Below are 23,941 nucleotides of genomic sequence, written 5' to 3' on the forward strand. Positions count from 1 at the left end.
GTAAAAAAGTGACACACTACTGAAGGAGGATAATCTTTGATTTGCAAACGTTTAGGCTTTTTTAGAATGTGATTTCAAAATTATTTGGAAGTGGTTTCTGTGGGTTCTATTCAAGCCTTTAAAATGCATCTTGATTAGGGAGAAAGAGCAGGAGGAGCAGCTTCAGGAGAAATTTGAATTGATTCATTTATAAGATCTCTGGGAAATTACGCTTGAGTCAGGAGTGGAGACAGCAATTGAAACTGGAAGTCAGTCACTACTTGAACTTAACCTTTGGCAATCAGGCAGAATTTTCCATTCTGCTTCAATGTCATTGTGTATATGACAACTGGATAATTTGAAAGAATATATAGTAGGCTGAGAAGCTTGATGGTTATGAATCGGAAGTTCCCAGGAGCACCTGGAAGCTGAAGGGTCGTTTTCTCATACACACATTGAATTCAGTCTGTGTTTGGCAGCCTACGAATCCCATTTCTCCTAGCAGTAGAGGACACCGAATGTCTTAGGAAAGCACTGAAGCTTTCCTGCCTTTAGACATACATTGCTAATATGATATTCCTGCCAGGTCAGATGCTGGATAGACATAGCCGAGGCAGAAGTGTTGTGATTTGTTCAGAAGTGAGCTTCAAACTGCCAGGTGTATCCAAGTTTTCCTTCACTTAGGGTACTGGATAGCTGACCCAGTTCAGCAGCAAAGATCTTATGCAGGTAAATAGCGTGCAAAGGAGGAAATTTGGCTACAAACCCAGATTCAGTGCTTTTGCGAAGCAAGGCAGTCAACTCCTGTCCAAGCACCATGTGTAAGTTCTCCTACACTCCAATCTTAATAGTTTCTTTCAGTTGGAAACACATTTTTTCCCTAGCTATTACTCTTCCTTGTAATGTGACACTGTGCATCATATTTACCGTTTCTTATGTTTCTAGAACAGATCCCAGCAGGAATTCTGGCTTGCACCTTGCACAGATGTTTTATCAAACTCTTGGTGGACAGAATTTCAACACTTTCCTTTGTGTCTAGTATTAGAATTGCCAAAGGTGCAGCCTAATGGCCAAATACAACTTGCAGTGTCCTGAATCGTAGTTCAGACCAGCCTAAATTTGTAACTTCCTGTCCTGGAAAAGATAATGAGGCTTCATTTTGCCTCTGGTAAATACAAGGAGTGAATAATATTTGACCAGATCCCACCTTTTTTTCTTCTACCTGAACAATCTGTATTGTTGGTACTATGCAGTCCAAGTCAGGTGGTAGACTCCTACAAAGCAAAGAACATCCCAGGCAAAAGATGCACAGTTACATGTAAATTATGAGAAGCCTTGATGTTGCGAAGATATTCCCAGTGAATGCAGTCAATTGGAGCTCTTTCCTGATGTGTTAACTACCGTTAACGTGCTAGGCTGAGACAGACCACACCATGAATGTTGCTGTGAACATTTCTCTGCAACAATGTGTACTTATACTAGAAGTTGATGCTTGAAACGTAATAACTGAATTTTCATGGAAATAGGATATTTGACTTTATGATCTGCTTACAAGTACTTCCAGGTGAAACTTGTGTATTTTTTCAGTGTAGCAACAAAATGGCCAAGAAAGGAAAAGTAAGAACACGAACCACTCAGTAGATCTATTGAGAATTGAGCACTGGCTATCCTAGAGAAAACTAATATATCTGTCCTCTGTCTGTCTAGCCAAACAGAGAGTGACTGTTTGGTAGTAGGCTGTACATATAACATAAAGTAATAATCAGCAAGGATAGGAAAGAGTAATTAGGCTGAAAGAGGATATTGGCTCAAGAAGAAATTGATATACATTTTCTGTGAACAAATGTAATGGGAAATAGAAGATCTTGGACTATCGGAGAAGAAAAGTTCCAATATTGTTGTTTTATAGGTGTGAGAGTCAAAATGGTAATGGATGGGTAGGCAGACTAAGTTGTCTTTTTTATAAAACAAACTGTAAGAGCAAGGCACGACTTTGTTATCTAGAAGGTCCCCAGGAAGTAGTACAAAGTATTTATTTTTTATATACGAGGTGCTATTAGACTGATGCCTCCAGGACCAAACAGCCTGTGAAAACCTTTAGAGGGTAATTCCAAGCACATAAGGGAAATATTTGTTGTGAGTTAAATGCAGTTTTTGAGTATTTTCCATTCTCTGCTATCATGTATTCACTGACCTTGCATCCATCTATGCAGACATCCTAGATGAGGTCTCAAAAGGACACAGCTTTCGGAGCAGCGAACTGGTGGTTCTTGTGGGGAGCAAACATTCTTTTGGGGAAAACGGTTGAGCACATTATCTTTTAAAGTAAAAATAGCAAAACTTCCTTTGTTTTGTCCTGTTTCAGCCACAGAACTTTGCTGCAGCCCCAGCCTTCATCCCACAGTTCAGAAAAATCCCACACGCAGCATAAACTAGCTCTTCCTCACACTGACCCCAAGTGACTCCCTTGACACAGGATATCAACAAAACAGAATGTCAGCAGCAGCTGCTGCTTCTCAAAATTCTAGCAAGCAGTTGACTAAATTGCATGTTTTTCTCTATTTGAAGAAAATAAAGTGAAATTTAAGAAGACTATAACCAAGTGGGAGGAAGATGCAATTAGCAACTCAGTAATTACAGTTGTAATTATTTTTTGGAAGTCATATTTCTAAAATATCCAGGTGGAAAATGAACTTTGTTGTTAACATAGTCAGTCAGCTTCTAATTTTCAAATTTTAACATTAGTTAGGAATAGCCTATAGATTTCCAATCATAAGGCAAAATCGCTGTATCTTTGCAAGGTCACAAGTTGAAGAATGAGACTCATTTGATTTCAATGAATTGTAAAGTTGGCTATGTATCACTTATAATTAAGGAATGGCCTTAGCATTTTTCTAGCTGGGAGACCTTTGTTGGTGATACTTTGGAGCAATGTTGTGCTTTTGTTACCAGAGCACCTTCCTGTCTTTCCACCATGGCATGCTTTTGAAGACAGCCTGAAGAACTTTTATTGATCAGTCAGCAAAAGTATTTCCAGAAACAGTATATAAGATTTGAACGTTTTAAGTTTGCTTCATTTTTTTTTTTTTTCTCTTCGGTGTATAGTTCTGGCGTGTGAATGTGCTAGCAAGTGAAGTCATTGGAACAGGGCATTTTAAGTAATTATTAGAATATTGCTCAGATGGTAGACCAAAAATCTGATTTCTAATGCTTGGACTTACCTAGCGAATAAACAAGAAGACACACTGCATGATTTGCTTCCCACCAAAACAATACAAGGTTGTACCATGAAAGCCTTAGAAAGAATGAGAACTAGAATGAGCAGGTATTATAAATATGTACTCAGCAGATAATTTCAAATGAATTTGCTTTCAGAAAATAGCAAAAAGTCACCAAGTTTCAAACAGAAAGAGAAGCATCAAATAATTTGTTAATATTTGTCCCCCGAGGTTTTCATGTTATAGACTAGCACAAGTGAAAAACCTGCAATTCTATTCAATGGATATTTCAAATATATGTAATAATTTATGACTAAGATATTAGTGTCTGTTGAATTGAGAGTCAAATGACATCTCTTTTAGAGCTCCAGTACATCAGCATTTACCACAATGTTAATTATTACAGAATGACAGAAGGAAATGTCATATTTTCCTGATTGTTTTAATTGTTACCATTTATTTATGTTGTTATGGCATTTATAAGTCCATGGTTTGTTTCAGCATGTGGCTGTGCTAAGTTAAAACTAAAAGACATACTTTCCCTGTGGACTTCACAGAGCAAGAAAAGATATAGATGAAAGTGTGAAGGACAGAAGGGAAAGAGTATTAATCAGTTTGATGGGTATATTGTGTACATATTAGTAACTGTCTCATTAGTGGCATCATTTATCCTAGTGGCACAGTTATAGTGTCGCCATTCTAAATCTTTCTTTTGGGTCTGTACATTTAATTTTGTGTGAAAGATCTGTTATGCTTGATGCAAATGTACTATATGCCAACTACTTAACTTGCGGATGAGCTGCCTCCTCTTTTCTGTGGCATGTCACGGGGTAGGTGTATGTAACACTACTGCAGAGAAGATCAGATAGCATACTAAGTTCACACCCCGACATACCCCATGGGAATTTGTTTGCCCAGAACCTTGATAGAAGTCTATGACAGTGTCGCTGCATTCAAATTGTATCTCCTGTGACCTCAGTGGAATGATTTGTGGTCTCATGTTGTTGAAATTAATTGCGGATACTGTAGGAATGTTATGAAAAACAGCTGCTGCCCACACTTAGCCTTTGCTTTGTTAACGATGATAAACAGGCTCCTTAAAGAAATACTATGATGTAAAAAGCAGTAATACTTAGGACCTATGTGCAACTATGTGGAGAGCTGTGCGGAGCAGCAGATGACCAGACTGGTCTTCATCCTTGAAATATGTCTTATGTTCAAATAGTAATTTAGGCTACTAGTGAGAATCTAGTTGAACAGATGCCTGCCTCTTTATGCTTAACTAACAAAGCTCCTGTGCTCTTTGGACACATTCTGGCAGGTGAATTTACAATAGATTTTTTTTAGAAGAACTTAGCTGTGGCCTAACTGCATCCACTGAAGTCACCTGTAAAACTCACAGTGACCACATTAGGAGCCATAGTTTAGGGCAAAGTTTTGCTTGTACGGCCCTGAAATTTCGCACATGTGGCATTTGTCACAGTGAGTATTCAAAAGCTGTTTGAATACTCTGTGGGCTATTCATGATGGCTTCCTAAGCAGGTCTTGCAATAAATGCAGTTTTGTTTTCCTTTTTTTTCTTTTGTTTTTTTTTATGTCAAAATTAAAAGAATAGTTTTGAAACACTTTGCAGATTTTCAGATTTTTTCAAAGAGTGACCTAGTGGCTAAAAGAAATGACTGTGAATCTAATTTTCTACTGATTTTAAATGGGCATCTCCAATTTTATTTTGGCCAAGATCGTGTCAAATAGATCAAAGCAAGTTATAAACATCCTTCTGAGAAGTGTTCCAGGCCAGGTTAGATGCGGCTTTGGGCAACCTGGTGTAGTGGAGGATTTCTCTGCCCATGGCAGGGGGGTTGGAACTAGATGATCTTTAAGGTCCCTCCCAACCCTAACCATTCTATGATTCTATTTTGAAAATCTTTAAAAATCTACCATACAAAGCATTGTAACTATGATTTTTTGGAAAGTATGATTTGCTCTCTCTGAATGGTTTTCTTTGCTAGCACTGGAATGCAAACATAAGCCTAAAATCTCAAAATGTTGTGTGAGAGATGCACACACAAAATTTTGTTTGCAGAGTAAATTGTGCTTGCGTATGTCCAGTTCAGCATTTAAAAACAACTTTAGAGTATACCTAATGATGTTTTTCCAAGCATAGACACATACATATATAAAAATTAGAATCAGTACATCTGGTTGGCTTCTTACATAATATCCTTGAAATCCAAAAAACCCACAATAACCACTAGAGTATTCAAAGGCAAATGTAAATTGCTGTTAGGCAAAAGTTAGCTCTTGGCAAATGTCCGTAATTATAAAGCAGCTCAAGCTAAGACTTCTATCAGACTACTGTAAGACCAGAAATGATTGAGAATTAGCAGGGAAGCTGTCATTATACATAGAATAAGCACGTAATAACATCTCTCTCCATCTTATGTGTCATCTCTGCATAGCACTTTTTTGCTTAACCCAGGGTCTGTTTCTTGTGGGTTCAAGGAGACAGCTACCCTTCCTAGACATGTGTTATTCTTCCTTGCTTACCTTCTTTAATGATGATTTGGCTTAAGACTTAAAATTAGAGTCATATATAATTCACACAAGACTATTCACCATTTACAGAAATATGATGCTAGAAATTCAACTTTCAAATCACCAATATGCTCCCACTGTCAGAACACATCAGTTTTTTTGGCCCTAATTTAAATTTTTCCTTCAGATCTTTTTCATCTGCATCTGTCAGTGTGTTTGATTATACATAGAAGTTCAATGCTTATCCAGTATTTTCTGGCACTTGCTTTAGCATTTCTGAAATGTAAAGTTCTAGGAGGACCAGATCTGTCTTCTTGAAGGAGTCAAAACATTTTCTAAAATTGCATGTCTCAAACCTATAGGTGAGGTGGAATAACGTAATCCTTCAGCTGTTTTATTTTTGCTCTATTTATTTTAGGGTACACCTGGAATGAAGGGAGAAAAAGGTGACAGAGTAAGTCTGATTTAAAGTCAAATTTTCCCAGTTTTTTTTAGTTAAACACTATGTCTTTAAAAGAACAGACACTTGCTAATAAACAGCTTGTTTCGGTTTTGATTATTTAGGGTGACATTGCTTCTCAGAACATGATGCGAGCAGTTGCAAGACAAGTTTGTGAACAACTGATAAATGGTAAAGTGTTGCTTGCTTTGTATTAGTAATTTGCTACTTTGTTAAAAGAGAAAACAATGGTTTAAATTTAAGGTGAGGAATATTGGTCACAAGCATAGCAAGAGCTATTGAGTAATCTGATAGCTGTCCAATGCCAATGTTTTGGTGGAAAAAAACGTAGTCCTAAATTTTTGCCAGATCCAAATGTCTAGCTTAATCATGAACTAACTTGTGACCTTTGGAAATTCACATTGACATCTAACACTCTGTACAAGGAAGGCGACTTTCCTTTTGTCAGTGTGGTCCAAAATTACTTATCTTTGTCATAAAATCAGTATACAGTTTCTTATTAAACGTCTTGTCTTCAGGAGGAGAGAATCGGTGAGAAAAAGGATGCTCACTGCAGTTGCTTTGCTAGCAGGAAAAGACAGATGAGTATTGGCTAAATACTGTGCACAGAATCAGCTGTGCTATGCAAGTAAAAATGATATTTATTTGGATAAGGACTCCAAATTGAATATCAGTCTTCTACTGCCACACAGTGTGGCTCTGCAGCCCATGAAAGTGTTCTCCACAGAGGCTTTCTCTCTGTCCCTGAGGCACTGCTTTTGCTATCAGCAGACCTGCTGAGGAGAACAAAGACAAATGAGCCCACAAGTTGTTCTTAATGTTGTTTCTATAACAAGGGTAAGTTCTGATTGAGGTAAACAGATTTACCTTTTGGATCATTAAGAATGCTTGTGTATAGGGAGGAGGACAGTGTGTCCTTTACAATAGCTGTGATGGCTGCTATTTAAAAGATGTCTCTTAGTGAGCCATCACAGGGGAAGGAAAATACTTCCGTGAATGTGTTAGACTTAGGAATACGAATGTGTTATCTAAGATCTTTTAGCATCTCTTTTTTGAATATCTCTGCCTTATTTTTGTCATATTCTTCTTATCTCTTCAGGATTATGCTAGGACTGGCACATTACACTAATCAGATGGGGCTAGATGTGACCCCTCATTAAGGACTCCTTTCTGCATAGCTACACAATGCTATAGCTTTTGTTCAGACACCTTTTTTGGAAATGAAATTTGCCTATGTGCAGAAGGTATATAGGTACAAGCCTATGCATCCTACAGGCTTAAGAAAGTGGCTTCAAAGACTGTATCCTGCTAGCTCTGCACGTGAATAGTTTATACTGTGTTTGTGGTAGCTTCAAAGCTCTGAAAGTACATACAAATGTGATACTCCACCATTAGAAGTGTAACAAGTCTTTTCTGTTCTTCAGAGTAGAAACAACCTCTAATTAGAACTCTGAGAGCAAGAGTATTGTAAATAAATGCTTATTTTTACTTAACTGCTTTAAAATTATTTTTTGTTAATGTTAATGGCTTCCAGAATCCTTCAGTTATGTTCAGCCTTCTTATCAAACATTCACCTTAAGCCTTCCTAATTCATCTGTACTAGTTCACCACTAATTTATTGAATGGGAACAAGGATAGGATTTAATGAAGAGATAATTTGTTACTCCTTCCCACTCTAATAAAACACTTTCACTGGTTCACATAGTTAATTGAACAATTTTTCTTTCCTTTTGAAGGTCAAATGAGCCGGTTCAATCAAATGCTGAATCAAATTCCAAATGATTATTATTCAAACCGCAACCAGCCAGGGCCACCAGGACCACCTGGTCCTCCAGGAGCTGCTGGGACAAGAGGAGAGCCTGGACCTGGAGGAAGACCAGGATTCCCAGGACCTCCTGGGGTCCAAGGACCACCTGGTGAAAGAGGTGATTAAATTCCAAAGCAGCTGTATGTTTCACAGTAGACATAGTGCAGAGGTTGCCAGAGGAGCAGTCTGATCCCTTTACCATGTCAAACTAAGAAGGCCACACCTAGCAGTAGCCCGTTAGGTTACTTGGATTGCCTCAGGGACACTGGTGTTCTGGGGGACAAGGTTAATTACATCAGTGCTTTCCTCTGTCTCTCCCTTGCTCATGTTTCATGGAACACAAGTTGGGATAACATTTTGGCTGCTGTCTCAGACTTCCACAGCATATCCCAGGAAAGTAAATGTTCTCAGAACTCTTCTGGCATTAAACAGCTACATCTTGAAAGGCTGTTTGGAGTAATACAACTCTTTGCAGAACAGAACTCTGATTAAGAGAGAAAATGGGTCATTATCAAGAATAAAAAATAGGAGTTGAAAGAATTAGGTCTACATCCTTGGCTCTCCTCAGAGAGGGAAGCACCTCTGAGCTGAGTTTGAGCATATGAGTAAACCTATTTTGTGGCTACCTTGGATCGCTGCAATGATATGGAGTGTCTGTAGTGTACTATGTTGTGCCCTTTGCTTATTCCAGCTACTGTACTGTAGCATAGACTTAGTGTTGTGTTTTCTGGCATGTATTAGGATAATCTCTAAAAAAGACTAGAAAAAAATCAAGAAAGAATGAATTTCTGAATTCTACTCTTTCTTAAACTTATTTCATCATAACCGTTTCTAAGAAAGTGTAAAGTGTCCTTTATTGCAGAAGTATACAAACTTGAAAATACTTTCCTGTTTGTAATTTAAAATATTAAGATTCTGTGCTGTTTTAAGTAGCTCAAAGACTTTTCTATGTTTGAGAAAGTTTATTCACAGTAAATTAACTCTGCATCCTACTTAATTTTTAGGTTAGTATATTTATATCCAAATTATTTTCCCAAATGGACATCTGTACAAAATAAGGTTTGACCAGCCTTGTTACATTAAATGATGGGAACTAAATATTAGTTTCAATGAGAGAGCATGAAGAATTATTTGTTGATGTGGTTTCCTTCCTTTGGTTTTTATAGTGTTTTTTTCTTGTTTGTGTGTGTTTGTTTTGGTTTTTTTTTTGTTTTTTTTTTTTTTTTTTTAATTCGGTAGGAATGCCTGGAGAGAAAGGCGAAAGAGGAACTGGATCTCAAGGACCTCGAGGTTTGCCAGGACCACCTGGTAACTATTTCTTGGTTTATCAGATTACAGAAAAGTAGGAGAAAAAGACATTTCTTCATAGGGAACCAGACTGCATATGATGGATGAACATGCTTTACTCTGTCCACTTCATGTTTTTGATATGTATTAGAGTTTACTAGAAACCCCTGCAAAAAAGGGCAATTTAGAAAGATTCTAGATGTGGCTAATAGGTGCTTATCTTTATCTTGTAATTTACTCTTCTGCCATGCGTGCTTGTGTGAAAATGTATTTAATGAAAATATATTGCCCAAATATTTGACAGATATTTTCATAAGTATTATCAGATGATACTTTCACAGTATCTAGTTCCATTTTTCACTTGTGATTACAGAACTACAAATTGTCCCCAGACTACAAAATACTCTCATGTGCAGAGTTACCAGATGATAGAGTCAGATGATTTGACCATTGGTTTTGCTCTTTGTATCGTGCAATTTTGTTCACTGATGCCTTGGCAGAAATCAGCTGCATCATTTTTTTCTACTTGTAGTTGACTAGGCTAAATATGGTTTTTCATTATAGGACCCATATGACTATGATGCTTGCAGCAATTTGTAGCCCCAGTTACTTGAAGCTTTACTTTTCTGCTAACCATAATAAGACTGGTTCCAAAAAAAACATTACCTCATCTGTCCTGGGGCTACAGGGTAGCAGAATTAATGTACTCCTATATTTTAATTGAAATCCAGTATGCTTGTCTAATCTAGTAGTTTCCCTTGAGATCTTTGTATCTTACATGGAGAGGAAATAAACCAGAGAATTCATTGATGTTTCTTACTTGGCTCAAACCTTACTAAATCAGTTTCTGTGAATAAATCCGTAAGTAAGCCACACACAGGGAAGCAACTAATGATGAGTCACATTTCTAGTTTTCTTTTATTTTTCTTACTGTTGACCTCCATATAGCAACAAAGTGCAAGTGTTTTCTCACCAAAGACATAGCCTAGACTGTGTAGTCTAGACAGCAGTAACGTTAGCTGTTTTATCAAGCTGTCTCTTAAAGAAAACAACCCCTCAACTTTTCAATTCTAAAATTAGGTCCACAAGGAGAATCTAGAACTGGTCCACCAGGCTCCACAGGATCACGAGGACCACCAGGGCCGCCAGGTCGTCCTGGAAATGCAGGTGTTCGAGGTCCCCCAGGGCCACCAGGATATTGTGATTCATCCCAGTGTGCTAGCATCCCTTACAATGGCCAAGGATTCCCAGGTAGGTTGTAACAACTTAACTTCCCTTAAATAGCCTTCACAGATGTGGCTGTTCATATGAAGCTACTTTACATGAGACAGTCCTGCTAGCCTGGACAGACTGAATCAGGAGGAAATGGTTGCAATGAGCAGGCCTGCCTCATTGTAATGAGCAGATATATGAGCAGTCATTTGGACTTTGATGCAGATTTACTTGATGTTATGTGTGGTTTGCTTTAAATAGGAAGTAGTAACTAAATATTTTAGTCTATTTTTTTTAAACATAGAAGGTTAGTAATTAATAATGTTGCTCATAGGATTTAAGTGACCATTTTCTTCTTCTTCTTTTTTCCCCTCCATCCCTACCCCTTCCAATCGTCTTCAGAACAAGGTTGAATTCTCCATGTTTCTCTTGAAAAATAAAAAGAATGCTGTGGTTGACAATTTCCGTGTGTCTCTATTTGAGCAATGTTAGGATTATTTATGCAAAATTGATACCTGAAATAAAAATTTTCCACAAAGGAAATCCATTTGGTGATATAGTGCAGACAACTGAAAACATCACTGTCCTACAATTTCTGCTGAGTTAAACACCATGGAGTCTTTGATTAGCCCTGGGTCATACCAGCCTTGCACTCTGTGATGTAGCTCAAAACAGTAGGCTGCTTCCAGAATCAAAATAAAGGGTCACAGTGGCCACCAATTTCTGACAGAAAAGATTCTAATACATTTTAACATGGGGATCCTGCAGGACCATGGTATTGTTAACAAATTAATATGTATGCATTGCAACATCTCAAAATTAGTGTATGTGATACTACTATTGGATATGGTTTGCTGTTAGTGTATTGTGCATGTACCCAAGAAAAGTAAAAGAAAAGATATATATATATATATATGTACACACTTGCAGACTCAGTGCTGCTGGTTAAAAAGTCAGGTGGTTGTGCAGATCTCACAAAAATCCTTACTGAAATGAAAAAGAAGGAAAATTGTACCTGTGATTCAGCAGTGTTCTCCTTTCTAGTAAGCAGCTATGTATACATATATAAATATATGCCTATGACTTAACTGTTATGTATTTAGTTGGATGAAAGTATGTTTTTGCACATCAGATGGACTTTTTAAAAGACTAACATCATCTTTGACCTGTTTCAGGTTTCGGCTAACACATTTTCTAAGTCGCCAGTGCTGCTTACAGTTTGAATACATGAAAATCCTGTTTCTGAGATGTTTGCGCACGTGCTTATTAGAAAATGAGTCCGTATGGATATTTCACCACGGATATGGTTTTTGAACCATGTTGGCCTCATAGAATGGGGAGATTCTTTTTACTAACACAACTCGTTAATGAGATAAAGGACACTGGTGTCAATTCCTTAAGCCTGTTGCATTTCAATAATAAAATAGTCTTTCTTTTTTAAAAAAAGACCCAGACCATCACAAGCCTCAGTGGTGAAGGAGGCTTATAAAACTACTAACCAGCAAAGGTAATGCCATTAGAAGAGACAGATTTAACCTGGTTAATGAGAAATGACTTATGTAAATAGTAAACTAATTGTGGCTTGTAAATGATTTGTATGGGACCGTATCCACTAAAATCTGTTAACAACTCTAAGTGATGCTTTTGCATAAAAGCCTGCTGCTGCTTGCTATATGCCAAAATAACATCTTTGACAACTTATGAAACCTACCTGTCTGTTGCTTGTTACCGACATGTCTGAACTGGGGCATGTGCCTTTTTTTATATGTAATCTTGTTGGATTCTGTAACTGCAGTTATAAATACCAAAGTTTTATAATTATTTTTCTTCTGTTTTGCTGTAGTTTTTGGTGTTCCTGAAGCACCAGCTGTAACTCGGTTTGTTACGAGGAACAGCAAGAGAAAATGACATGTACTGTATATTGCCGCTGGTGATAGTTATGTGTACACTTACTTTCCCATTCTCAGAGAAAATTAGCATATGCCAAACCCACCTGTTCATTTTACCTGCTCCGTGTCTTCTACTAATTATGCAGTCTGTTTTAAAATAAAGTCCAGTGCTTGGATTTACTGAAGTAGCTGTAAAATATTGTTTTTATTTTATTTGCTCTGTTTTTGTTTTTTGTTTTCCTTTACCATAATTGGTCCCTTGCATAATTTAAGACTCTTTGTGCAATGTTTTGTGTATTATAAATACAAAGCCTTTCAAAATGAACTTTAAACTTATTATTTTACTGCCAAAAAGTATTCATGAACAAAACTGAAAAATACCCCCCAGTGAACTATTAATTTATATATTTATTATATGGAAATAAGATTGAACTAACATTATGTAGACTAACTTTCGTTGTATTTGTGGATTCAAAGACATGTGATAACTATTGTGTTCAATCGGACAACTATTTTCAACCAGAACCATACGTGCCTGAAAGTGGACCCTATCAACCTGAAGGTGAACCCTTTGTAGTACCTATGGAGTCAGAAAGGAGAGAGGACGAGTATGAGGACTATGGAGTTGAAATGCATTCACCAGAATACCCTGAGCACATGCGCTGGAAAAGATCGCTGTCAAGAAAAGCAAAAACAAAACCATAAAAGATCTCTGTCTTGTTTTGGTGGTTTTTTTTGGTTGGTGGCTTTTGGTTTTGCTATACTTGCATTTGCTGATACACACAGGGAGAGTGCATCACTTCTTTTGCAACACAGCTTTCTGGTCTTTTCGTATGAGATGCACCCCTGTTTTGTGTCTTGCTTATGCAGGGATAGCAACGTGTGTACTAGAGACTTCATATTGCTCTGGAAATGCTTGTAAAATACTTTTGCTTATAGTGGCTGCGTACAGGTTAATATGTGCATTCAGTTATCTCAGTGCTGCCTTTTCATTAAAATAATGTAAAAACAAATAAATAAAAAAAAAAGAAAACCACAAAACCAAAACAAAAATAACCACAGAGCTGCTGCAAATTTTCTAAAGACTGTCTGCTTTAGCTCTACATTTTTCTTCTTTTTCAAATGCATGTTTGCAGTTCAGTCAGATCACAGGTCTGCATTATCTAGTTAAAAAAGAAAGAAACAAAAAATTCTCTCTCCTTCCAATATCATTGTCATTTTCTTCTATTCTTAGTTACGCTTTGCAGAGCATATACTGCTCTTATACATCTCCTTTAAACATCACAAACATTAAGTAGCTGAAATCATTGTATCAACTGGATACAGTTTAATAATGCCTGAAATCTCCTTTTTTGTAGACACAGTAACATTTATGCCAAATTGCAGTCAATCCTGCAGAGATGGAATTGCATGTTTATGTTGTATATTTAGTATGGATTTTTTTTTTTTCCAGAATACAATGTTTCTTAGTTATCAAAAGCAGTTGGAAATTGTTTGCAAGACTATGGATATAGAATTGCTGCTTTTATATTTTAACTGCAAATTGTGAATTTCACTGCCTTATATTATTTATTTCTGAAATGAAAGAGGCATTTTTCAATAAAACTACTGAAAATTACTATGTGTCTACTTATTTTTTGAAAGGCACGGTGAGACTGGTGTGTGTATATTCTACTAGTGTTATTTACTCAATCCTTTGGAAATGCTAGATACCAAAAATCAACTAGAATGGGAATAGTCTTAAAATAGGCATTTAGGCTGTGGTATCTAGAGGTGGGTGGATGAAAGCAGGAGAGGCTTCCTCCATCTGAGTTATGAATGAGACTTTTAACAAATTCAGTCTGCAAGGCGTTTGGCGAAGAAAATGAAAGAGTGGTTCAGAGCTTCATTTGCTGTCTCTTTTGGGGTTTCTGACAGATGGCTGTTCCAGAGACAGAGGGATTCTTTCCACCCGAGGAACTACTTGAATGGCATTGAGTACCTAAAGCCACACAAACTTGTAATTCCTCATGTGCTGTCAGCGTTGTAGCCATGGCAGCACTGAGTTCAGTATTAACAAATAGCTTGCTTGAGGTAGCGGGTGGCTGATGTTGGCTGAGCTCTGTCCTGCTGGGATCATACATTAGCTGGCTACTATTGCTCAAGAGGTCATCTGTATCTGCACAAGCTTTGATCACAGTGATGGCTGTGATGTAGTTTTAGCTCAATGGGGTGACAAGGATGATTTAGAAAAAGAACAGCAAAACTGCAGTGGACCAGAAGAATCACTTGCTAACTGAGGAGGAGAGAGTGCACTGGTGGTGATCCTTCTCCGTGGTATCTTAACCAAGGTCAGTCTTAGGAGTAGAAATAGCTTTCACCATAGGACCTAGACCAAAGCCTTTTGACTTCATTTGGAAAGCTGGAATGCCACTTCTCAAGATCATGTGAGACATCTGCCACAGAAGTGAAGCTAGACGTGCAGGCTGGCTTCCTGATGACTGAATTTTGCTCTGCACTGGAAGCTATATGAGAAGTTTTAATGTCCACAAATGGATGATCCGAAGGCTGCAGCACCTCTGCTATGAAGACAGACTGAGACAGTTGGCGCTGTTCAGCCTGGAGAAGAGAAGGCTCCGGGGTGATCTTATTGCAGCCTTCCAGTACTTAAAGGGGGCCTACAGGAAAGCTGGAGAGGGACTTTTTACAAGGGCGTGTAGTGATAGGACAAGGGGCAATGGCTTTAAATTGAAAGAGGGCAGATTTAGATTAGATCTAAGGAAGAAATTCTTCACTCTGTGGGTAGTGAGGCACTGGAACAGGTTGCCTAGAGAAGTTGTGGATGCCCCATCCCTGGATGTGTTCAAGGCCAGGTTGGATGAGGCTTTGAGCAACCTGGTGTAGTAGAGAGTGTCCCTGCTCATGGCAGGGAGGTTGGAGCTAGATGATCTTTGAGGTCCCTTCCAACCCTAATCATTCTATGATTCTATGAATTATACAACTCCGTAGACTGTTGACTGGTTATCAGTGAGATGAAATCCAAACAAATGGCATTTCAGTGATTCTGATTACAGCTACATGCCTTTTAGACTGTAAGAGAATAATTCTGTGCTGAACTGAGGAATATTTAAAGGAGAAAAAAGCTGTTGATTCTTTATGTTTTCTTCTTCTTGCGGAGAGTTAAGTATCAAAAACATGTCCAGTAGCTTGAAAGAAATAAAGAAAAGCATGTGTCCGGCAGAAAACAAGATACTGGTAGAAATTTAGAGAAGGAATTAAAATTTTTCTCTGAATTGTATTTAAAAATAGCAACATCTTGCATTGATCTCCCATCTGTCTTTTACTGCATTAAGTGTGTCCTTAGGACAAGATTAAACAGATGCCCACATCTTCATAAAAGAGATTCTCTTCTGTCCTCCAAACAGAGAATTTTACCTTATTTAAAGCATATATTTTGAATTACTTTTCTATTTCTTCACGAAATACACCCAATGCCTGCCAGCCATGCCTTGTATTCTTTGTGCTCTTTATTAATATCAATCTTGATAGAGATGCTGCTATGGGATCATCTGGAAGTCTGAAATCTTTAAACATGTAATCATGTAACAAACCTACGCACATTGGTAGTCAGTACATTTTAGCAACAAAATTCTGCTCACGGATCTGCAGGATGGATACCAGCTCTAAGATGTGTATTTCCTACAGGCACAGAATTACAAAGTATGAGTCATGACCATCTCTGAACTTAAGATAAGTGCTGATAAGCATTTGTGTTTCATAAAAAAATCCAAACCTAGTTAAGACTTCTTTCACCTGTGCCACAATGTTTGACAGAGTCATACTTCTTCTGACAGTGCATTTTGAAGTGAAAAGAACTTTCACTGGCTCATCCAAAATACGGAGAAAATACTTGTAATGTTTGGATAGCATATAAATGAGTGTTTTCTGATGGAGGTCAACAAGGAAGAACATGTCATCTCCAGGAATTCTCAGGAGAATGACTCTCTGGGGGCAGGGGGATACTGATGACACTTCTGGGAACGCTGTTGCAAAGCTGAGCCAAGTAAATCCTGGAGAAATATAGATATACAAACAAGTTTGGGTTCCTGAATCTCTCATGCACAACTGAGCAGCTTACATAATCCGGCAGTTTTAAAGAAGGAAATTGTTTAAAAACTCAATTTTAATTGTATACGCTTTTTATCTCATTTTGGCAAAAAGTGTGGATATGAATAAGCAGGTGGGAAAGGCTGTTGCTTGTTTGAAATTAGGACTAAGCATTGCAGAGAGAATCTTAATGGACACAGTCTTTCTGTGTCTTGCAAACATTTGTTCAGAGAGCAAGTTCTTTGCATTCCCGATAATATGGATAGGAAAACTGCAGAAATAGCCAGAGAGTGTTACTGTTTTATGGAGATTAAACTTGATGATAATGCATCACTGCTGAGATCTCTATACAATAATCGGAAAAAACGGGACAACATGTTAAGGGCCTTATTTCAAAGAGTCTGTCCCTTCATTTTTATTTCTGTTGTGGTTTTGCAATAGCCTTTTGAATGCCTTAGCACTGACTGCACAGAAATGCTTATAAAAGAAGAAGATAAAAGTACAGTGACTGATTTTGCCAGACATGAAGAGTTTCAACCACCAACATTAGCAGTTGAACTTTGTTCCCATGAAGGCCCCTTTTGATATTAGAAAAAGTATATTAGTGATAACTTGATCAATCTGTGCGGATCTTAAAGGCAATAATTCATATTAGCAAGTTTCCAAAATAAATTCCACTGTGGAAAACACATTAGAGGAGTCACATAGACCTTGAGATCGTCTACTACCTTTATGAAGTGAAATAATGTGTTGATATTTTTTGACTGCAACTCAGACTACAGTTACAGACGGGAAAACATTTTGGGAAGATGTTGTACCGTGAAAACACTAATTATTTTCATGTTAGCTTTTTAATATAAGAATGAACACCTTTTATGTCATTTTACTTTAGATGCCCCATTGAACATGAAGGTACTCATTTTTCTGGTCTTCAAAATCAAAAAGATCAGACCAGCTTATAGCCATCAAGAAAACACAGCTTCTAATAAAGGCTTTTCTTCCTTCAATATTCTGCAGAAGACCTCAATTTTGCCTTGACCAGCTAGTTAAAAGATGCAGTCATCACTTTCATTCTATAGAAAAAGAAATGGAATGAAAGAAAATTCTCTTGAAGGCTTTTCCACATATGAACATTTCTTAGATGACATTCAGTTAAAAAGAATAGACTCAGGCAAGGATTTTAGTGCTGATGATATGCTATTGGCCTCTGAAAAGAAACGTTCTGTTGAATTTTCATTGAGTTATTTTCCTGTGCTGTTTAATATGCTTCCATCTCATTGGTTTTGTTCGTGTCATGCATGAGATTGTGAAATGCAAAGTGAAACCCTGCCTCCTGTAAGATCAGCTACATTTTGCTACTGAATTTATAGCAAGGTTGAATTTATAGTCTTGCCTTCATTCAACAAATCTCTTCTGTAAGCTTGGAGATGTAGAAAGCCCTTTGCAATAAATCATTGGTAATTTGTTTGTTTGTTTTTTGTTTTTTAAGATGATGAGACGCAGCAAGATCATTAGGAGCTGTCACCTTTGATGTTCTGAATTTCTTCATCCTTGAAAACCGCTGTTTCTGAACTGTTCTTATAGAATAATTTAATGCCTGCTTTGACATTTGTTGTCTTTCATTCCTATGTAGACAGTCCAGAATATCGTGAAGGTTTAGTTCATTATCACTATGAGTTTTCTTTGTGATATTTATTCCATATTTATTCCTCCCTGGAATAATGCAAGCTGCTCACTGGCTTTTCAAGAGTTGCTAAAGATTTGGGAACATGACATTTCTGGGTGCTCACTTTGAGGCACTTATTTATCTCTTAGTTTCAGAAAGCAATATGCCTCTAATAACTTGACCTCTTTAACCAGCCTTGAATTATCTTCTAAGTCACTACCAAGATTATTTGTATAATATTAAATACTGAACAAAATAATAAAAATAGGAATCAAAAGAAATAAGATATCTTCTGTCTCTCATTTTCATAGCATGTTATCCCTGCAAAGTTCTTAAGCTAAAAATACTGAAGAAGATGGATTTTCTTCCTTCAGTTATAATGAAAGTGGAAAAGCTTCAGATGCTATGGAAATACCAGAAAGGAGAAAAAAAAAAGCTGTATCTTTTTCCATTAGAGAGGGCACCTATCCAGAGATTTCTCTCATAAACTTCACCAGAATTATTGGTCTCTGAGCAAAATAAAGACACTTATAAGTTAGCTGAACTCCAGTATTGATCATGAAAAAAGTTTTCCTGTCTGGGTAAGCAGAGTATATAAAACTGATAAAAATACCTTGAGTAATGCTGTTTTTACAGCTGCCAAACTGAAGCAAACGTGAGACGTTTATCAGTTACAATGGCCTGCTGTTTATGTCTCATAGCAACCACCACTGGAAAGTTGCAACACATTAATGTTTGCAGCTTTGAGCTCCATTCATGATGGTGAACAGGACAAATTAATTAAAATTACTGTACACTGTACAGTAACAGTTTTCTCTTTATCAGTTATGCCAACATGTCATGCTTTGCACAGTCTTCCTTCCCTTCTTCCGTGCTCTCTCCTTTCTGAAGCTTATGTGCCATTCCCCTCTATTCAGCCCTCCTGCCTGTGCAGCTCCAAGCTTCCTGGGGACAAGGACATGCTGGAGCAAGTCCAGCTGTGGATCACCAAGGTGGTCCAAGGGCTGGAGTGCCTGGTGATTGCAAGAGCTGGGCTTGCTTAGCCTGGCAAAGAAAAGTCTGACAAGGAGAGATCCCTCTGCTGTCTTCAACTCCCTTCTCCTTCCTGCTCTTTGAAAAACTTATTATCTTTTTATTTTGATGGCAGTAAAAGAACAACAGATTAACGAAGTTCCTAGGATTCCTGGATCATGCACTCCATGTGACTTGCTGTTGCCTGTCTTGCATTCAAAACTGTGAAGGAGGATTTTAGGAACAGAGTTTTAGGGTTCCTTATTGTTGACACTTTTATAAGTATTGTCCTTCTCAAGCCTCCCTGTGTCTTTTTGAACTGTTAGTCCTCTTGATGCTTTTATACTACTGTTGGAATAGATTAACAAGCAGGAAGTCTTCTGGGTAGATTTTATTATTTTCTTCTTATATGTAGCTACAGGCGTCAATAACCAGGTGAGAGGGTTCAAGATATGGTTTTATCCCAAATCTATTTCTTGTACATAACTGCAAGAAACAAAACAAGCACTGTTTTTTGTGTTGGAAGACAATGCAAAGATACTCTTTTAACAACAATGGCTTTTAATTTTAAGTTTAATTTACATTATGGATAAATAACCAAAGATGTAAAACCATAACTGAGGTTTGAAATAGAAAGATAAACAATATAAAAAATTATATAAATATATCATGTGTATACATACCTTTTACAGATAAGGAAGATTTTTATTCAAAGACTAAGGTTTGGGGTTTTTTTATCATTACTGAATTTTGGCTGATTTCAATGTATTTAGGATTTGTCCCTAAAAAGTCGAAAAGGAATCCTGGTCCAGTATCCATCCTTAGATGTTTATCGTTAAGTTTTCAGTTCTAGAAACTCTGTTGACGTGAGAAATGTCAGCATAACATCAAATAAAGGGTAAACTGCAGACATGTTTTCTTTGGCAGTCCCTCAAAATACCATGATTACTCTGTGTTGTTATTTGACAATGCCCTCGTGTGCAGTATATCTGACAGAAAATGCCTGCAGACTGTAAAATCCCAGGCAGAGCATCTTCCAAGGTAGTATCCTGAGGTTATATTTCTCAATCTCCCTAGCTGATCTCTTTTCAGTAGCAACAGAAGTCAAAACAGCACCAAACATTTCGTATATCTGTCCCATTTCTCAAATACATGTCTGAAAGATGTATTTTCCCTCTCCAGACATTGTTTCCTCAAAAAAGAGCCAAGAAACTTGCTAGTGAAATAGGTGAAGCTTTCAGATATTTGAATGTATTTTAAACGTAAAGATTAAAAGCTTTACTTTAGGCAGTGGCATGTAATTAAAGTGCTTCCATGATTCAGAACAGTGCTGGCCCAATGTAAGTTCCCACCCACAGGTCAAGAAAACCAGGTAGAGAGATCATCTTGCACAAGAACTTTGTACTACCACAGGGTCACAGATTGCCACCATTTCTTCCTGAATCTGAGATATTAGAGATGATTAAAAAGACAAGAAGGGAAAAGCAGCACTAACGAGATTCCCCACAGTTTCCTCAATGCGATGGATTAATTAGCATGAGCCCAAACACTGAGCTATCATCAGTGCACTGAGTGTGTTATCAGTGAACTATGACAATAAGGAATTTCAAGAAAAAGAGACCTCCTAAAGGCCATATCAATCTTACCTGGACTTTCTCTTTATTTAATTCCTTTAAAACAGAAACTCTTTCTCCAGCTGAGGTGGGAGAAAGTTCCTAACTTCTTGCTCAGATAGATGAAATCATGGAGAAGAGGAAGAATTTGTAAGCTGTGACTTCCAATACCCTGATCCAACAAATTTCTAACCAGTCCCTCAGTGTAGGTTACTGGACTGGTACACGTGAACCTGAAAAGAATAAGGAACTGAAACAAAGATTAAATGTGAAGGAGCAAAGAGGAAAATGAAGAGGGAAACTTCCAATTGCCATCACCAGCTGGTGTAGTGTGGTGGCCGCGTTTTCTTTTGGAGTAGGCTGGGAGGAAAGGTTAGTCTTCAATGATGGAAGAAAGCTTACTTTTTACTGAAGAGGGAAAGAGAAGGGAGAAATACAGCGGGCCATTCTTTTGCTAGAGAAAGATGTAAGAGCTCTTGCACAGTAGGTGTCCCCATTCAAACTCCATCTAGCTGTAGTCATCCCAGAAATTGAAGTAATTTGCTCATTTTCATAAGGATGATCATTGTTCTTAGAATAATACAATCATAGAATGATTAAGGTTGGAAGGGACCTCAAAGATCTTCTAGTTCCAACCCCCCTGCCATGGTCTTGACCAAAAGAACGTTTTATGAGAGGCTCTTTTTTGAGTGCTGCATCTTTTGTCCCACATGTAGAGCATAAGTTATGCTGCCTGTGCTGGTAAGCTGATGGAGAGCTCATCCCATTAGTTTAGTGATAAAGGAAATATAACCTCAATGAGACATTACCTATTTCATTAAGCGCTTCATCTTTTAGCCAGTGAACTAAAATTTTAGGGTTTTAGTGACATGCTCTAAAATAAGTATCAGAGTTTCCTGTGAAGTCACGGAAAGGCGCACATTCCTTAGGAAGCCTTTGGAAGCGCATCTGTTTTGGTGCAATATGAGAACCTAAACTTGGGGATCTACACATGCGAGAGTAGCCTCTTGGCTTGGAAGATCAGCATATTAGAGTAACCAAACTTGTCTCATGCTGCCCAGCATGAGGAAATGGGCAAGACCTCTTTGTTGTCCAGCAAGACATCACTATGTAAGTAACTGTCTTAACAGCTGGAGATTGGTCCTGCCATGGTGTTGCTGGGACAGGGGTTGATTGCCCCAGCTGGGCTGAAATGGCACCCTGGGACATAGGCAGGGTGGTGAGGCCTCAGTGAGAGGTTGTCACAGTTTGATGTAGGGGGGGAGGTCTGGCTGGCAGAAGCTGCCCATCAGACTGGACTCCCATCTCCCTCGGGGCTTGAGCCAATCGGTGCCTCTGCGAATTGCCCTATTTACGTTGGGACAAAGGAACCGGAAAGGTGGGTGCCTTTGCCCAGGAGCAAGGAGAAGGGAGGGGGCACGGCCCCCGCTCCCCGGTGCCTGGCTGGGCAGCGGCCCGTACCGGGCCGGGGCCATCTGCTGGAAATGGCCATGACGGAGCCGCTTGGGGAACTTGGGGAGAGCCCCGTTCCTGGGGCGCCCACCGGGCCGACTTCACCCAGAAAAGACTGAGATCTGAGAGAAACGGCCACACAGATCATCCAGGTCAGTGAAGATGGAACGGAACAATGTGTGCCGCAGCTGAGTCCCCTTGCAAGCGGCCCCTTTGCAACCAGTCCTCGGTGGAGCAAGCAGAGACCCACTCGCAGCCTGTGGAGGATCCACGTCAAGAAGAGATGCCAGAGCCTGAGCACGGTACGCATCTAGAGTCCGTGGGATGACCCCCGCTGATGGGGAGGTGTTTCGTTAAAGGAGATGTCTGAGCCTGAGACTGTTGTGAATCATGGGCACAGGTCGAGGCGCATTTACGCATCTAAGTCTGTATGGAGATGCATTGAAGGTCGATATGACGACCCACGCCGGAGCGCATTTAAAGTCTGTATGACGACCCACACCAGAGCGAGTGGCTACAACTCCTTAAAAGTCCGAGACTGTGGTAAAGCCCGCACTTGGAGCAGTCTGATGGGGTAAGGGTTGCCTCCCAGCGGGTAGGATTCACGCTTTCGCTGTGAGTAGGGGATCCACTGGAGCAAGGGACAATGATGTAAGGACTCCTTCTCCTTTAAGAGAAGCGGCAGTAATAACATGGAATGAACTGACCTGCACTCCCCATTCCCTGCCCCCTTGCGCCGCTGGGGGGAGGAGGTAGAGCCAGGAAGAAAAGGCGAAGGGAAGGAGTGGTGTTGTTTTTAAGATTTGGCCTTGTTTTCTTTTTATCCTCTCAACTAATCATTTTTGTTCGCTTTTCTCTTTGTAGGTAGCTGTTAATAAACTCTTTTGCTTTAAGGAAACTGAGCCTCTTTTGCCTGTGACAGTGGTTGGTGGGTGCTCCTCTGTTCCTGTCTCGACCCTCAGCTCTTTTATTATATTTTTCTCCTCTCTACTTTACTGGAGTGGGAGAGCTGCGTGGAGTTTAGTTGCAGGATCAGCCTAACCCACGACAGAGGTTGGCAGGGACAGTCAGACCAAGCACTGTCCTCGGGTCTCTGAAAATACTATTTTCTGCTCATACAGTATTTTACAATATTTAGTTTGGGAAATTCTTAAATGGTCATCATTGGGGCTACTCCTTCACCAAGCTGGATGACAAAGTTTTACAAAACATGTCACTTATGAGGACTATATGGGCTGTTCCTCGTAAAGCCGGAGGTGTGCTGTGAGGGACAATGGCTGTTGACATTGGAAGATGACTCAATGCAGCACAATCTTGCTGGAGGAAGGGAAGAGAGTGAGTGTAGTCACTAAGATGAGAAAGAAGACTCTGCTGAAAACAGAGGAGTGAAATAAATTAAGAACCAAGGTATTAGGGAGGTAATATTTGGATTACAGACATGGAACAGATGTAAAATTTACGAAAATCCACAGTTTTGCTCACAAATCCTCATGCTCATACTTAAGGTAACGCTATTTACTGCTATTCATTGATATCTACTGGGGAAAAATGATGAAGATTGTAGCTGATGATCTACAGGAATACAAAACCAGAAAGTAAGAGGCCTCTGGTTTTAAATAAATGTACTCATCATCCTTTTCTGGCAGAAGCTACACAGATACAATTCATGCAGATTCTGAAAATGCAGTCATTTGAAGCAGGAGGTGATTGACATTTTTGTCAAAAG

The 23,941-nt window shown here is 38.7% G+C and overlaps 1 protein-coding gene across 1 annotated transcript in view; it reads left to right on the plus strand.

The window, feature by feature from the left end:
• The window catches only part of COL12A1 (collagen type XII alpha 1 chain), a 99,403-nt gene extending 86,311 nt beyond the window's left edge, over positions 1-13,092 (plus strand). Inside the window, exons 60-65 of the mRNA XM_086608271.1 lie at positions 6,151-6,186; positions 6,297-6,363; positions 7,929-8,117; positions 9,239-9,307; positions 10,367-10,537; positions 12,911-13,092. Coding sequence (XP_086464397.1) covers positions 6,151-6,186; positions 6,297-6,363; positions 7,929-8,117; positions 9,239-9,307; positions 10,367-10,537; positions 12,911-13,092 — 714 coding nt within the window. The remainder of the gene's footprint in view (positions 1-6,150; positions 6,187-6,296; positions 6,364-7,928; positions 8,118-9,238; positions 9,308-10,366; positions 10,538-12,910) is intronic.
• Positions 13,093-23,941: the final 10,849 nt, after the last annotated feature.

This window comes from Tauraco erythrolophus, chromosome 2 (assembly GCF_009769465.1).
Source record: "Tauraco erythrolophus isolate bTauEry1 chromosome 2, bTauEry1.pri, whole genome shotgun sequence".
Taxonomy (NCBI): domain Eukaryota; kingdom Metazoa; phylum Chordata; class Aves; order Musophagiformes; family Musophagidae; genus Tauraco; species Tauraco erythrolophus.